The sequence below is a fragment of the Mus musculus genome, chromosome 5 (genome assembly GCF_000001635.26).
Source record: "Mus musculus strain C57BL/6J chromosome 5, GRCm38.p6 C57BL/6J".
Classification (NCBI taxonomy): domain Eukaryota; kingdom Metazoa; phylum Chordata; class Mammalia; order Rodentia; family Muridae; genus Mus; species Mus musculus.
Window position 1 is genome coordinate 83,269,794 of NC_000071.6, and position 16,890 is coordinate 83,286,683.

At 33.9% G+C, this 16,890-nt stretch overlaps 1 protein-coding gene across 1 annotated transcript in view; it reads right to left on the reverse strand.

Annotated features, from left to right (window-relative positions):
* Nucleotides 1-8,328: 8,328 nt before the first annotated feature.
* Tecrl (trans-2,3-enoyl-CoA reductase-like) overlaps nt 8,329-16,890 on the reverse strand; it is a 77,074-nt gene continuing 68,512 nt past the window's right edge. Inside the window, exons 9-12 of the mRNA NM_153801.3 lie at nt 14,428-14,485; nt 10,718-10,803; nt 10,249-10,294; nt 8,329-9,548 (exon numbers count right to left, since the gene is read on the reverse strand). Coding sequence (NP_722496.2) covers nt 9,421-9,548; nt 10,249-10,294; nt 10,718-10,803; nt 14,428-14,485 — 318 coding nt within the window. The 3' untranslated portion in view covers nt 8,329-9,420. The remainder of the gene's footprint in view (nt 9,549-10,248; nt 10,295-10,717; nt 10,804-14,427; nt 14,486-16,890) is intronic.

Below are 16,890 nucleotides of genomic sequence, written 5' to 3' on the forward strand. Positions count from 1 at the left end.
TCTCTTAATATCAATGGACTCAATTCCCCAATAAAAAGACATAGACTAACAGACTGGCTACACAAACAGGACCCAACATTCTGCTGCTTACAGAAAACCCATCTCAGGGAAAAAGACAGACACTACCTCAGAGTGAAAGCCTGGAAAACAATTTTCCAAGCAAATGGTCTGAAGAAACAAGCTGGAGTAGCCATTCTAATATCGGATAAAATCGACTTCCAACCCAAAGTTATCAAAAAGACAAGGAGGGACACTTCACACTCATCAAAGGTAAAATCCTCCAGGAGGAACTCTCAATTCTGAATATCTACGCTCCAAATGCAGGGGCAGCCACATTCATTAAAGACACTTTAGTAAAGCTCAAAGCACACATTGCACCTCACACAATAATAGTGGGAGACTTCAACACACCACTTTCATCAATGGACAGATCGTGGAAACGGAAACTAAACAGGGACACAGTGAAACTAACAGAAGTTATGAAACAAATAGACCTGACAGATATCTACAGAACATTTTATCCTAAAACAAAAGGATATACCTTCTTCTCAGCACCTCACGGAACCTTCTCCAAAATTGACTATATAATTGGTCATAAAACAGGCCTCAACAGATACAAAAATATTGAAATTGTCCCATGTATCCTATCAGACCACTGTGGCCTAAGACTGATCTTCAATATCAACATAAATAATGGAAAGCCAACATTCATGTGGAAACTGAACAACACTCTTCTCAATGATACCTTGGTCAAGGAAGGAATAAAGAAAGAAATTAAAGACTTTTTAGAGTTTAATGAAAATGAAGCCACAACGTACCCAAACCTATGGGACACAATGAAAGCATTTCTAAGAGGGAAACTCATAGCTCTGAGTGCCTCCAAGAAGAAACGGGAGAGAGCACATACTAGCAGCTTGACAACACATCTAAAAGCCCTAGAAAAAAAGGAAGCAAATTCACCCAAGAGGAGTAGTCGGCAGGAAATAAATAAACTCAGGGGTGAAATCAACCAAGTGGAAACAAGAAGAACTATTCAAAGAATTAACCAAAAAAGGAGTTGGTTCTTTGAGAAAATCAACAAGATAGATAAACCCTTAGCTAGACTCCCTAAAGGCACAGGGACAAAATCCTAATTAACAAAATCAGAAATGAAAAGGGAGACATAACAACAGATCCTGAAGAAATCCAAAACACCATCAGATCCTTCTACAAAAGGTTATACTCAACAAAACTGGAAAACTTGGACGAAATGGACAAATTTCTGGACAGATACCAGGTACCAAAGTTGAATCAGGATCAAGTTGACCATCTAAACAGTCCCATATCACCTAAAGAAATAGAAGCAGTTATTAATAGTCTCCCAGCCAAAAAAGCCCAGGACCAGACGGGTTTAGTGCAGAGTTCTATCAGACCTTCAAAGAAGATCTAATTCCAGTTCTGCTCAAACAATTTCACAAAATAGAAGTAGAAGGTACTCTACCCAACTCATTTTATGAAGCCACTATTACTCTGATACCTAAACCACAGAAAGACCCAACAAAGATAGAGAACTTCAGACCAATTTCTCTTATGAATATCGATGCAAAAATCCTCAATAAAATTCTCACGAACAGAATCCAAGAACACATTAAAGCAATCATCCATCCTGACTAAGTAGGTTTTATTCCAGGGATGCAGGGATGGTTTAATATACGAAAATCCATCAATGTAATCAATTATATAAACAAACTCAAAGACAAAACCACATGATCCTCTCGTTAGATGCAGAAAAAGCATTTGACAAGATCCAACACCCATTCATGATAAAAGTTTTGGAAAGATCAGGAATTCAAGGCCCATACCTAAACATGATAAAAGCAATCTACAGCAAACCAGTAGCCAACATCAAAGTAAATGGAGAGAAGCTGGAAGCAATCCCACTAAAATCAGGGACTAGACAAGGCTGCCCACTTTCTCCCTACCTTTTCAACATAGTACTTGAAATATTAGCCAGAGCAATTCGACAACAAAAGGAGATCAAGGGGATACAAATTGGAAAAGAGGAAGTCAAAATATCACTTTTTGCAGATGATATGATAGTACATATAAGTGACCCTAAAAATTCTACCAGAGAACTCCTAAACCTGATAAACAGCTTCGGTGAAGTAGCTGGATATAAAATAAACTCAAACAAGTCAATGGCCTTTCTCTATACAAAGAATAAACAGGCTGAGTAAGAAATTAGGGAAACAACACCCTTCTCAATAGTCACAAACAATATAAAATATCTTGGCCTGACTCTAACTAAGGAGGTGAAAGATCTGTATGATAAAAACTTCAAATCTCTGAAGAAAGAAATTAAAGAAGATCTCAGAAGATGGAAAGATCTCCCATGCTCATGGATTGGCAGGATCAACTTTGTAAAAATGGCCATCTTGCCAAAAGCAATCTACAGATTCAATGCAATCCCCATCAAAATTCCAACTCAATTCTTCAATGAATTAGAAGGAGCAATTTGCAAATTCATCTGGAATAACAAAAAACCTAGGATAGCAAAAAGTCTTCTCAAAGATAAAAGAACCGCTGGTGGAATCACCATGCCTGACCTAAAGCTTTACTACAGAGCAATTGTGATAAAAACTGCATGGTACTGGTATAGAGACAGACAAGTAGACCAATGGAATAGAATTGAAGACCCAGAAATGAACCCACACACCTATGGTCACTTGATCTTCGACAAGGGAGCTAAAACCATCCAGTGGAAGAAAGACAGCATTTTCAACAATTGGTGCTGGCACAACTGGTTGTTATCATGTAGAAGAATGTGAATCGATCCATACTTCTCTCCTTGCACTAAGGTCAAATCTAAGTGGATCAAGGAACTTCACATAAAACCAGACACTGAAACTTATAGAGGAGAAAATGGGGAAAAGCCTTGAAGATATGGGCACAGGGGAAAAATTCCTGAACAGAATAGTAATGACTTGTGCTGTAAGATCGAGAATTGACAAATGGGACCTAATGAAACTCCAAAGTTTCTGCAAGGCAAAAGACACCGTCAATAAGACAAAAAGACCACCAACAGATTGGGAAAGGATCTTTACCTATCCTAAATCAGATAGGGGACTATTATCCAACATATATAAAGAACTCAAGAAGGTGGACTTCAGAAAATCAAATAACCCCATTAAAAAATGGGGCTCAGAACTGAACAAAGAATTCTCACCTGAGGAATACCGAATGGCAGAGAAGCACCTGAAAAAATGTTCAACATCCTTAATCATCAGGGAAATGCAAATCAAAACAACCCTGAGATTCCACCTAACACAGTCAGAATGGCTAAGATCAAAAATTCAGGTGACAGCAGATGCTTGCGAGGATGTGGAGAAAGAGCAACACTCCTCCATTGTTGGTGGGATTGCAGGCTTGTACAACCACTCTGGAAATCAGTCTGGCGGTTCCTCAGAAAATTGGACATAGTACTACCGGAGGATCCAGCAATACCTCTCCTGGGCATATATCCAGAAGATGCCCCAACTGGTAAGAAGGTCACATGCTCCACTATGTTCATAGCAGCCTTATTTATAATAGCCAGAAGCTGGAAAGAACCCAGATGCCCCTCAACAGAGGAATGGATACAGAAAATGTGGTACATCTACACAATGGAGTACTACTCAGCTATTAAAAAGAATGAATTTATGAAATTCCTAGCCAAATGGATGGACCTGGAGGGCATCATCCTGAGTGAGGTAACACATTCACAAAGGAACTCACACAATATGTACTCACTGATAAGTGGTTATTAGCCCCAAACCTAGGATACCCAAGATATAAGATACAATTTCCTAAACACATGAAACTCAAGAAGAATGAAGACTGAAGTGTGGACACTCTGCCCCTCCTTCGAATTGGGAACAAAACACCCATGGAAGGAGTTACAGAGACAAAGTTTGGAGCTGAGATGAAAGGATGGTCCATGTAGAGACTGCCATATCCAGGGATCCACCCCATAATCAGCATCCAAACACTGACACCATTGCATACACTAGCAAGATTTTATCGAAAGGACCCAGATGTAGCTGTCTCTTGTGAGACTATGCTGGGGCCTAGCAAACACAGAAGTGGATGCTCACAGTCAGCTAATGGATGGATCACAGGGCTCCCAATGGACAAGCTAGAGAAAGTAGCCAAGGAGCTAAAGGGATCTACAACCCTATAGGTGGAACAACATTATGAACTAACCAGTACCCCGGAGCTCTTGACTCTAGCTGCATATGTATCAAAAGATGGCCTAGTCAGCCATCACTGGAAAGAGAGGCCCATTGGACACGCAAACTTTATATGCCCCAGTACAGGGGTACGCCAGGGCCAAAAAGGGGGAGTGGGTGGGTAGGGGAGTGGGGGTGGGTGGGTATGGGGGACTTTTGGTATAGCATTGGAAATGTAATGAGCTAAATACCTAATAAAAAATGGAAAAAAAAAGAGTATGTACTTTTATTGGACATATTTCAATTTTATTTGTGGCAATATCACAAAGCTGTTTATCAAAAAATTTAGAAGCAAAATAAAATTGCTGTGTTAATCTTTAAAAATAAATAAATAAATAAATAAATAAATAAATAAAGATTGAGGGAAGAAGGAAGAGGTACCATCAAGGTTTAATATTTAACAGTATGCATCTGTAATCCTGTCTCTAGGAAGTCATCCCAATTGTTTAATGAGATGTTTTAAATGTTAATAATAATAATAATAATGTATTACACAGTTATATAATTGAAGCTGTTGTCATTTTATCATTTCTAGATCCCACATTCCCAGTAACAAGAAAATAAAATGAAGAAGATATGAAACCCTGAGCTCTTCTATATTTAGTGTCTGTAGGTGGAGGTCATATCATTGTTCTATGATCACTGCTTTCATTACACGTAAAATTTACTAAGGATTATTTAAGAAATGCCTTGGTTAGAATATCTAATATACTAGGCAAATAAAAATTACATTTGGAATGCTATCTGATCATGGACTTCTGTAGAAGAACATATGTGCTCAGATTGAAGGAATGTGTCACCGTGGCCAGACCTAAACATCGGCTTTGAAGAAGAGCCCAACTGGAGAAGGAGATGGAGGAATGGGAGAATGTGGGTGGGAGGGTGGTAGTGGGAGGAGAGGAGGGAGTGGGGATACATTCAGGATGTAAAGTAAATAAATAAATAATAAATGAAGAAATGGAGAGTAGCCCAATTGAACCAAGATGCTGTCCATTTTCAGCAAGTTATCTGAAAGGGTATGTTCCATATAGTAAACAAATAGGTTTACAAGCTGAAAACAACTTTAAAAATTCTTTCACCAGTACAGTCCCATCAATAGATATTATGTGTGCACAAATTGGAATACACTATATGTGTAGGCATTAGACATTTTTCGAATCAAACCAAGTTTTGGTGTTTTATACTGAATTCACCATTACTACTGCATATTTTAAAATCAAACTCAAAACTAGTTAAGATGATTTATAATGTTCTAGAAAACAGACTGAGAATAGTACAGGTTTCAGGTATAGAAAAACTTTTCTTTCCTCAAGATTATCTTGTGTTTGAATTTAAATTGACCTGTGCATTATTTTTAAGTACTAGCTTGTTATCTGATGGCCTTTTGGAAAGTGGCTGTACCATGAGGCTTCTGACCTAAAAATTGATGGATTATTGATAGGTTAATAGACATACTGGAGCTGCAGAAAATGGTAGGAATTTGAGATCAGGAAGGACATGACTTGTCCCCAACCTCCCACATTCTCCTTCTTAGATGATCTAAGATGAGCACCTCAACTGTGTCACAGCTCACCTCCATGATGACAGTTATGAATATCATGGACTCAATATGTGGTCAAATTGTCTTCGTTGTTTTACTCACATGTTTAGATACATCCTCCCCACAAAAAATCTTCACTTATGTAAAAGCCAAAATAAAATTCCACAGTAATAACAAAATAAAGTATTATTTTATTTGAATATCAGCAATCATATTGACAGTATTTATGAATCCTTTTTTAGGGAATTTTACAATGAAAAAATTCATATCAGCAATATATTTTTCTCATGAAAATTTAAAAGAAATGCTCGCATGATTATTCATGACAAATACACATCAATAAGAAATCTTAATGTAAAATTAGTATAAATGTTCTATTTTCTTGTATGTAGTATAAATAATTTCTGATATGCAAAGTAGTTTCCTTTGATTTTCATTTGTGAACATTGTTACCTTAATTATAATCCATATTTGTGCCAATGATGTGGTTAAAAGAGCTTATCACAAAATATGAGATCATGGGATAAGCCCTGAAGACCACATAGAAGAAACCAACGACATGTTCTCTCATGTGTAAACACACACACACACACACACACACACACATATGTATTCATACATTAAAACAAATTTTAAAAATCTTTAATTCCAAGTATACTAAATTACAGATTAAGACCTAAGTATAATAAATTGTGCTATTTAAAGGGGACTATTAAATATATCAAAATGCTATTACATTCTAATTAATATGTGTAGAATTTTGTATTTGTACCTGAGTTTTCAAATATTGATTCATGCTATATTTTAAATGAATATATGAGTAATTCAGAAAATTTATCTGTCAAAATTAGTGATAATTTGGTTACGAGATTAAATTCCCATATCTCTTTTTGCAGAAGATAGCCGTCAGAAACAAAGGAAAAGTATATTTTAAGGTGCAACCCCTATGAGTTTGAGAACAGCCTGGTATACATAGAAAGAATGGAGTCTCAGTTATGTAATAAGGAGCTTCTCAAACAAACAAACAAAAAATACACCACCCCCCAAAAAATACACCACCCCCCAAAAAATAGCAAGGCAAACTAGTCTACTTCTGTATGTGTTAGATGGGAACAAGTAGACTATTAATTTATTTTCAAAGAGCTGTTGATATCCTTGTGTAACATACATTTATATCTCTTTGTCCTGTTTTTAACCTACTTTTCATAGAGTTGTTTAGATTCTTTTTTTTCCCAAGACACATTCATTTAATATGCACATAAATGGATATAGCCATAAGTAGTAACAAATTAAAATGTCTAAAATTTAGTTGAACTTTATTTTTATTTTGTTTATGATTTTACTGAGCTAATTCCTTAGGGTTTTAAAGTATAATAAAATTATAATGGTTGAAATCTATGGTAGTAGTATACAGTTATTGAATTAAAATATAAGCAGCATAAAACTTTATCCTTTGAAGGTCTGAGATACAAAAGGATTGTTAATGTTTTTCTTTACAAGATGTTGGAGATCAACATAAAACATATGAAACAAATATATAGAAAAACTAAGAAAGATATTTTATTTATTATTTTATTACAAAATGGATGTTCTATTATTCCGTTATCATTCCTGAGTTCCTTTTTGTGGGACTAACAAATTTGAAACTTACTTGTTGAGTTTTTATCTAGAGTATCCTTCATTTCTTCCCCGATGTGAAGCTTTCTGATCTGTTCAATAAATATACTACAAAAACCTTTCACTCAAGGCAAAGACACAGGAACAGATGATGAATCCTCAAGACAAAACAGTCTTCAGGCAGACTCAGATTCATAAGCATACAACAGACACACATGAGTTAGACTCAATCAACAGGTAGGAGACACAGAAGTAGAGAATAAAATGTAGGCTTGACTATGGTTTAAATTGAAAGTGCTTTGACTTCTTTCCTCACTGCAATGCCAATGCATGTTGGTGACTGAGTTTACAGTGAATTCATTTATATAACTCATTCTTGAAAATATTCATACAATAAAAATTACTAATGTTTGTAAATATGGCAGCGTAAAATCATATTACAGTACAGCATGAAAAAAACCAAACATATTTTAAGAAAGCAGTTGAGTTAGACTGTGAACCAGTTATGTGTATTTGTATATATGTATGAATTTATTTTTAGAAAATGTCTCTTCCTATTATCACAAATATTATAGGCATATAAGCTATCTTAAGTAGCCAAGACTCTTGAGTGTTGGCACTGTGAGTATACTCAAGTGGATAGCTCTTCATTGTATATGGGCTCATGTATAGAATTATAAGCTTTCTCACAGTGACCCTCTCTTCTACTATATAGATGCCTATGGGGTTCCCTAAGTCTTGACTATATAAATGTTTACATGTTTAGTCAATTACTGTGAAAATTGTACTATGTGGAGATGTTATAACAAGTAGAGAATTAATTATAGAGCAAAATTGAAATATCAGCATTCTTCTGAGAAACCACACACCTTTCCAAACTGGTAGAGTGATGTAATGACCCCAAGGAAAGAAATCAATTTTGTTATTATCTTGATTCCTTTTAATATATTATACAAATTTTACTTTATTTTGGCACCATATTACAGGTCTTTGTTTCTTGTTAAATTCAAGAATAGAAATTCTTTTTTTTTTCTGGCAAAAGTCATTCTAAGTTACTTGTACATTGATTTTGTAAATAATTCCAAGTATCATTTTGCAGTTTTCATGCATCATCACTGAAAAGTATTTCAAAAATAAAGTGGGCCTGTTAGCAAGAAATACTGTCTTTGGGACTTTCTATACTGAGGCTCCTTGAAACCAACAGTAATTATAAAGTTCTATATGAATCAGGGCATAAATTAACTTTTAAACAGCCTTTAGAAACTGAATTTTTAATTATTATTGTTATACACAGATGGTACAAGTCATCTAAGGTACAAGAGTAACTTTAATTGAACCTATACAGCAACATTAAGCTATATTCTCTTTGAATATATTGAGAAAACCAGAGGATTATTTTATACTTTTATGTTGTAAACAATATAAATAGAAGAATCATTATTATTAATTCAAGGAAAATTTTTATTTCAGGAGCAAACTTGGTATAATTGAAATACACCAATAGCTGAATTTTGACCTGAACTGAGACCAATAATTATAATTTGGGCTGAAACATCTTAAATTTTTGATCCATTCCTGGCAAATGTCAACACACAAACAAAATCAGGAATTTTGTAACTTGGCTTACATTTTAGAGACAGCATTTTAATATAGATATAAGCTGTAACTTAAATAAACCCCCTTCCTTAAGACTTAGACATCTATGCTAATGAGGAGATGGAAAGATTGTAAGAGCCCAGAAATGATAGAGAACTCCAAGGAAACGGTGTCTTCAAACTCATCGGGCTGATAATGTGAGCTCACAGAGATGAGGCAAAACCCACAAGTCAGCAGATCACAATGCTGAGAGAAGGGTGAGGGAAAGAATAGGCAAAGAGTTGTGGGTATAGACAGGAGAGTTTGGAGAGGAATATTTAGAATAAAATTGTTGCATTATAATAGGTAATCACTTCCTAAGCCTTTTTGAGTGAATTTATATTCTGCACTTCTTGCTCAGATTAGAATAGCTATATTTACTTATAATATGAGTGGAATTATGGCTGATTTCCTATGAACATATGAGTTGAACTTCTTCCGATATATTTTATGCTTCTTTCGTGCCCACAGAGACATCTGGATGGTCATTAAGATTGTGAAAATACCAACTAAAAAAAAAAAAAACAAAACAAAAGAATCACAATATTATAATCCTGTAGAAAGAAGGAATTCTATTTTAAACACTAAAAATAATTTCTAATAGAAAACATTTCCCAAATGTTTCATGGTTCCCTATTAAGGCCCTTTTATCTATGGCTTAAAATATTAGAGGTACAAAATCTATTCAAAGAATAAATAAACAAAAAAATTCTATAAAAACAACTTACATAATACCTTCTCAAAAATTTCTGAAAGAAATCATGTTTTAATAAATTTCTATATGCATATAACTATTTACATACATTATATATGTACTAAAATAATGATAAATTATAACTGATATTTCTTTAGGTTTATCACTCAGGTGAACAATATTCCTCTTATATGTGTTAAAATATGAAGTTTTCATGATTGCAAAATCAACACTAACCAGGTCAAATTTAAAAGATATGCAGACAATTGGTAGCTTCTGATTATATACACAATCCACAAATACATTTCAATTGTATTTCCAACTTTGAATTAAATTTCAGTTATATAGGTACAAATAATAAAAAATTCAGTATTTTAATGCTAAAAATCACTATCAACATAAAAATGCATACATCATAAAATAGTTAAACATCAGTGACAGTAATTTGTTTTCAAAGGCTATTTCTTATACAGGTTCAATCATGTTGATTAATTATCAATAAACAATAAGATTACCTGGAAGTGTCTGGGTCATAACTGTGAAACTAATCCAAGATCCGATCTGTTAAATATAAATCCCCAAAGTTAACAGACACCTCTGGCTCATCTACATATTTCATCACTTCTGATCTTAAATAAGAAATTTGAAAACTCAAAACTTTAGAAATGTTATGTATATAAAACAATTACACATAGTAACTTTTATACATGAAAGCCATAAAGACCACAAAATATCACATTCATAAAAGAAAAGAATATTATTTAAAATATTTGCTAACCTTAAAATTTGAAAATATCTCAAATCTGTCATATAAGACTTGCAAATTCCTTAAATATACATATATTTAAGTAAAATATTATTATATCTGTCAATATCTTTAGAAAACCTTTATCTATTGATTGAACATAATATGTTCAAAGCATAAAGTTGTGGGCTCACTATGTTTACAATGCAGTTCATTATTTTCATATGTAAATACCATACCTCATAGGTATAGTTAGGACAGGAAACCAGGAAAAACAACCATGTAAAGGGGTTGTAATTTGGACTTGGGAAACAGGCATTGCTACCTTTAGGAAAGAAAAAACACATCAATTATGTTTCAAATACAATTATGTAATACTAAATATTTGAGTACAATCATGTAACACATGCAATGTCATCTATTCATAGCAACTGATTTTATAAATTTATCAGAAAAATCCATTTCAAATGTTATAATCTTTTAACTCAGAGGGAATAGCTGTCATTTTCTAATATTTCTACATCTACATTGATGTAAAATGATGGGATGCATACGTATAATACACTATTTAAGGAATTAAATGGTAATTGTAATTATTCAGTACTAGGCAACAGCTGCAACAATCTTTTCTTCTTAAACTATAAACCATGCAATGCTAATTCCATGCTTTTTCCATTCTCCCAGTGTCAAAGTGTATGTGCTTGAAATTATAAATACCTCAAAACTCTCTATTAAATATATGAAAACCCAAAGGGAACTTGATAAGGATGTCAGTTATATCAGATGAATCTGATAGTATCTTGAGGATTATCCTGAATCAGTATAGTTAATACTCAGAAATGTCACAGAAATTATTGCAGCTAAGGCTTCAGAAGTACTACTTATAACTTCGATTTCTCACACTCTCACTTGATTTTCATTAATTTCCTCCTAGTAAACTTTTCTCAGGGAATATTTTAGAAAATAAATTTATAATGACTTCAAGTTGAACTTTGAGATGTGACACTTTGAAAAGAAAATGTGAGTTACAAAATCACTGTATTATTTCTGTAGCAAAATTTAATTAGAAAGCAAATCATATAATCTCATTTAGTTACAAGTGTAAAGTCATAAAATGTCAGTATGCTGTGTTCAATAATATAAGTGTGGTTGAAATAACAGGAGTTATATATATGAAATATCATGGAGATTTCTTTATGCCTCATTTTATGACAAGAATGAGCACTTTGCTGATTCTCTTAGAAAACTTGTGTAAACACTTTGTATGATGGCCATATAGTCAAAAGAAAGTTTATTGAGGAAGCTAATTCAGTGAGAAATCATTGCATTTCAGAGGTAAGAGATGCACATGAGATAATTTGAGACAAGCCTCTAGGAAAAGAATGTTTAGTTCATAAGCATGGAGCATTGATCAAGTGCTTAACAACCTGTTTGAAGATTACATGATGACTATGTTGCCACAACCACGCCAGTCAAGTCTGCGTGGCAGGCTCAAAAGCTTGGATGCAGTCCTGAGGCAAAAAGTTTCATGGAAACTCAGTCTCCTGGAGCCTTGGCATCCTGTACCACAAATGCTCAAAACTTGTCCTTGTGTTAGTCAGTGAATGGATCTTTGTGCTTTCTTTCAGTATTGTTTTATTATAGGAATGTTTTGTCAAATACCTAAATTAGGTTGAACTTTGCTTCCTGGATTTCACCAATATCCTAGGCAGTCCTTGAGCTGGCCCTGGGCTTGGAATTCAGTAAGAATGTTTACCTATTCAGACAAATTGCCTCCAGTATTGAAAGATAGTGAAATAAATCAGGCATTACTATCTACTACATAGAGTTAGAAATTTCAGGGCCATATTAGCAAACTAAGTTTAAAATTCGTATTACTCTTATGTATGGCAGACTGCATTACTTAATAGAAGAAAGTCCCCCACAAAATCACTTAGAATAACAGCCAAGTCTCTCCCATATACAGGAGTTTACAATGGTTTAAGAAAAAGATCAGGTTGTAGTTTAAGGCAGAACTAGAGTATTGTATTGTTCGTGAAAAGGTTAGCACGAACAAACTTCCCTGGAGCATGTCTTTCACTAGGCCCAGAGGAATAGCATAATTAGACGTTTACTAAGGGACCCCTGGTGGTGGGTTATATAATAGACTAGTATGGCACCTGGGCATATTAGCTCTTTCACCTGGCTCTTATAATGGCTGACTTTAGAAAAGTCCACCTTTTATCTCAGTTGTAACTACTGCCTGGTTCCTGCCAGTCTTTATGTATGCATTTCGCTGTTGTGTCAGATAACTTCAATATACCTTGGCTGATGTGTCACCTAACTTCTTTATTTTCTTCTATACGTCTGATGCTCACTTTCAGAAATTACATTCAGATACAGCACTCTCTCTGTGTCAGTCTTTGTCAGTTTTGCCAACTCCTTGCCCACCTGAGTACCAAAATCCTGATTCCCCTGGACAGACTGGGTCTAGTCCGCAGCACTATGTCTTGTAAAATATACATACTTATATTGGTAATGATGTTTATATTTATGTATATAAAGAGAGAGAGAGAGAGGGAGAGGGAAAGAGTTGCTGTTGATTATAATAATATGTAAGTTTGCGTGCTACCAAATTGATACACTCTCCATTATTCCTTTCTCAAGTTACAATTATTATAGTTTTTATTAAAGGAATATGTCAAATTTTCTGTGTTTGGGTGTGCCTGTGTATTTCTGTGTGATGCCTGATTTATTCTTTTAACATTCTCCATCTTATTTTTTGAGATAAGTTCTTTACCTGAACTCAGAGACGTTCACTAGTGATATATGCTGGTATGTAATAATGATGGATGGGCAACTTTGGTAAGCTCAATATAAAGATTAGAACTAAGTGGAATGTAGGTAAATATACTTAACATACTTTAAATATAGATAAAATTTCAGGTGATAACTGAAAATTAAAAGTAAAATATGCACGATTCTAAGGCTTTATTGATAGCAACTGTAGCATAGCTATTTCCTCTGAATTGATGTCATCTTTGTTACATAGACGAGGCTGCTAATAAGACTTGAGAAGTATTCAAAGTCCCCAATCATCTGGTTAAGATAATAGAAAGAATAAGCAATTTCTTTAGAGAGAAGACTTCAAGTTTTGCAGTGAGACCCAGAATGGTAGGCTTTTTGAGTTCATACATGCGGGAGTGTGTTTTCCATTGATTAATCTGCTTGAGTCTCACATGGTCCTCTAAGACCCCACACTTGTATGCCTGCCTATTACTCCAAAATTTTTTCATTGATTTTTCCAAGACAGACTCACGTGGGATGATTTCTTTGGTTGTCATGGTGCCCTATCAAGGACAAACAAGTGTCTATAATGTCTTCTAAAAAATGTCATAGAGAACATATAATGAGTGCTGATAACCTGCCATGGAAGGACTAAAAATACCAAAGCTAGGGACAGTATTAACTATGAAGTGAAATAAAGCCCTAAGACCACACTCTTCTGTGAAACGGGGATGGCTAAACTGAGACACAGTCAAAGCATTTTCCAAATTCTCAATTTCTTGAGTCCTTGAGACTACAAAAGTGGTCAATTCATCCTTAGTGAATGTTAGCATCCTCTTTTCTAAAATGCGATCGAAAGAAAATTATCTTGAAAGAAATAGATACAATAAAAATTATTAAAGGAGGGCAAGAATTTGGGAGGGAGATGTGATGTTGGGTCCCGGAAGTAGTTGAAAGCATGGAATGAAGGATGATATGAGAACATTTTCATGGTCTACAATATAAAAAATTTAAATCATAAAAATTATTATTTTAATGATCTTCTTCACTTTCCCTCCTAACTTTTCTCACCAGAAAGGATTGCATTAGTTTGAAGTTTATCTGACATGTTTCTAGGTTTGCAGTGAAAACGTACTAATTATAAAATAAATTGAAAGACCTTTATTAATATAAAAGAATTAACCTGTGTGATTTGGATGAGCCAAAACTGTATTGATGAAATGATTTCCAGCTTCACAAAACTGTAAAATATATTAAAATTTTCAATTAACAAGAAGAAAGTTTACAAAAACATATATCTAATAATAATTATTTACAATGAGATAGAAATTCCAAAGATATTCTTCACTATGTTGATAACCAGGTTCCAACGTCCTTATTAGTCTGTCAATGTTTTCCTATCACGCTTTCAACATGTTCTCTGGGTAGTTTTCTTAACATAAACCTATTGTATATACAGCTAAAGATCGATTTAATACTAATGTACAGTCTAAGTTCATTAACATACAAAAGCATAGCTTTTAATGCAATGATCACACTTAGATACCCTGTTGGTTTCAGTTCACTTTCTGGGTTAATTGCAATATAGAGCAGCCTCTAGGTTGTGGCATAATAATTCTTCATTGTCATTAGCCTGGTTTCCAGTGTTTGAAAGCACAGCAAATGAAGCAGAACCAGGTAAATGAGGAACAGTTTGGTTGGGTAAGTAGCAGATAACATAGCTAAAAATGAAGAATGGGTAAAAACAAATGTGAGAAGAAGAGCATCAAAAAACAAACCATTCCTTATATCTTGTCATTGTGGTGGCAATGTCGTAAGGAACAATATCACGGTCATTTTATGTGATTGGAATTTAAATGGTCTTGGAAAATAAAATAGATTTTACTCTTTATATGAAGTCAGTGCAGCTATTATGAGTAGTAAGTGGAAATTCTAATGGAGTTTACATTTGAATTAATTTTAAAGAAAATTTAATCATTATTTTGTGAGTTGATAAAATCCTTCATAGGAAAATTAATTATTGGAAGTTAATATTAGGATCATTATTCAACTGAATAATTTCAAGATATTAATTATTTAATAACCTATAATTTTTCAGTTAATATATGAATGAATATGGAATAAGAAGCTGATAATCACTATTGTATAAAACAGAATTGTGGGAGTGGATGTGCTTAGTTTTTGTTGTTCAATATTATGCCTTTTTAAAGGAGGAGGCGTAGGAGGAGGAAGAGGAGGAGAAGAAGAAGGATAAGAAGGAGGAGGAAGAAGAGGAGGAGAAGGAGGAGGACAAAATGAGGAGGAGGAGGAAGAAGAGGAAGAGGAGGAAGAAGAGGAGGAGGAGGAGCAGTAGCACCAGGAGGAGGGAAAGGGGGGGTAGGAGGAAGAGGAGGAGGAGAAACTCCAGTCAACAGATTTCAAACAAAGGAAGATTTTTCACTTTTGCTTCTAGAATCCACCCCGTTATCATAGTTTATACAATATGTTAATTGTTTGCAAATTCATAGAATTATCACAAATTATTTTGTGAATTTTAAACACCACGCATTGAGTTTAGAGACCCCAGAAAGTAGAGAACAGGCACTGGCATGAATGAAACTTACTTATGAGAGTTCTTTTCTTCAGGAATTCTTTATACATTGCCTTGGTATTAAGTAGCTTAAATATTTAAACAATGATATTCTCATAGTAGTTGCTGATTTTAGTTTAAATCATTACTATGTCTATTTGTATGGTTTGTTAAAAATTATTTCTTTTCATTTAAACAAATATAAACTTTATTAATTTTACTTTATAGTTTTCCAACTTCAGATTATTTAAAAATGCTTTGTTTACATGGATAAGCTAAATTGAATTTTAACCACTGTTTTCTTGATTAGGTACATATAGCTATATGGTTATTACTAATATAAGTTTTTTCAGGTGATTTGAGATGGGATTAAAACAACAAATAACCTTCTCTTGAATTTAAACTTGGTCTTTTCTTTTAAAAAAAAGGAAGTATGAAATCATATGTATTGATTCTCATACTAATCATGCTGAAGATGAAGCTACAGGATATTTTTTTTTATTTTTGCTACATTAGTGCATACAAAATTTCTCTGGACTTTCTGGCTTACTACATCAAGGCCCAGCTCTCTGCCTTTATTACAAGCTGTGAGTATGATTCTATGCATCCTCTTGCCTAACCACGCACATGCTTTTTATGCTTGAGGTACTTCTATGCTTTTAAAAGGCAAACACCACTAGATACAAACAGCTCCCTTTTCCAAGACTACTTGCATTTTATCATAACAAGGAGAGGAAACCCATCTGAATAGAAAACTAATGTTGATACTAGAGACAGAAGACATAAACTATAGTAAAGAACTATTTGAATACTTAGCAAACCTCCAGGAAGTCCTGTTTTCTTTCTGGTTTGTTAATAACTAAATATTCTAAGGCAGGAGAACAGTGAAATACTGCCTATTCAGAAGATTGCAAACCATGACTGCGTTTACAAAATGAAAGTAAATGGAGTTGAAATGAGATTTTTAAAACATATTTTGTATGCAAAGCAATCTGTTTTAGAATTTTGATTCTTTCCTTTTTGTAGTTTTTGAAGCAGGTTGATTTTAGAGAATCAAGAATTGTAGTAGATACATGA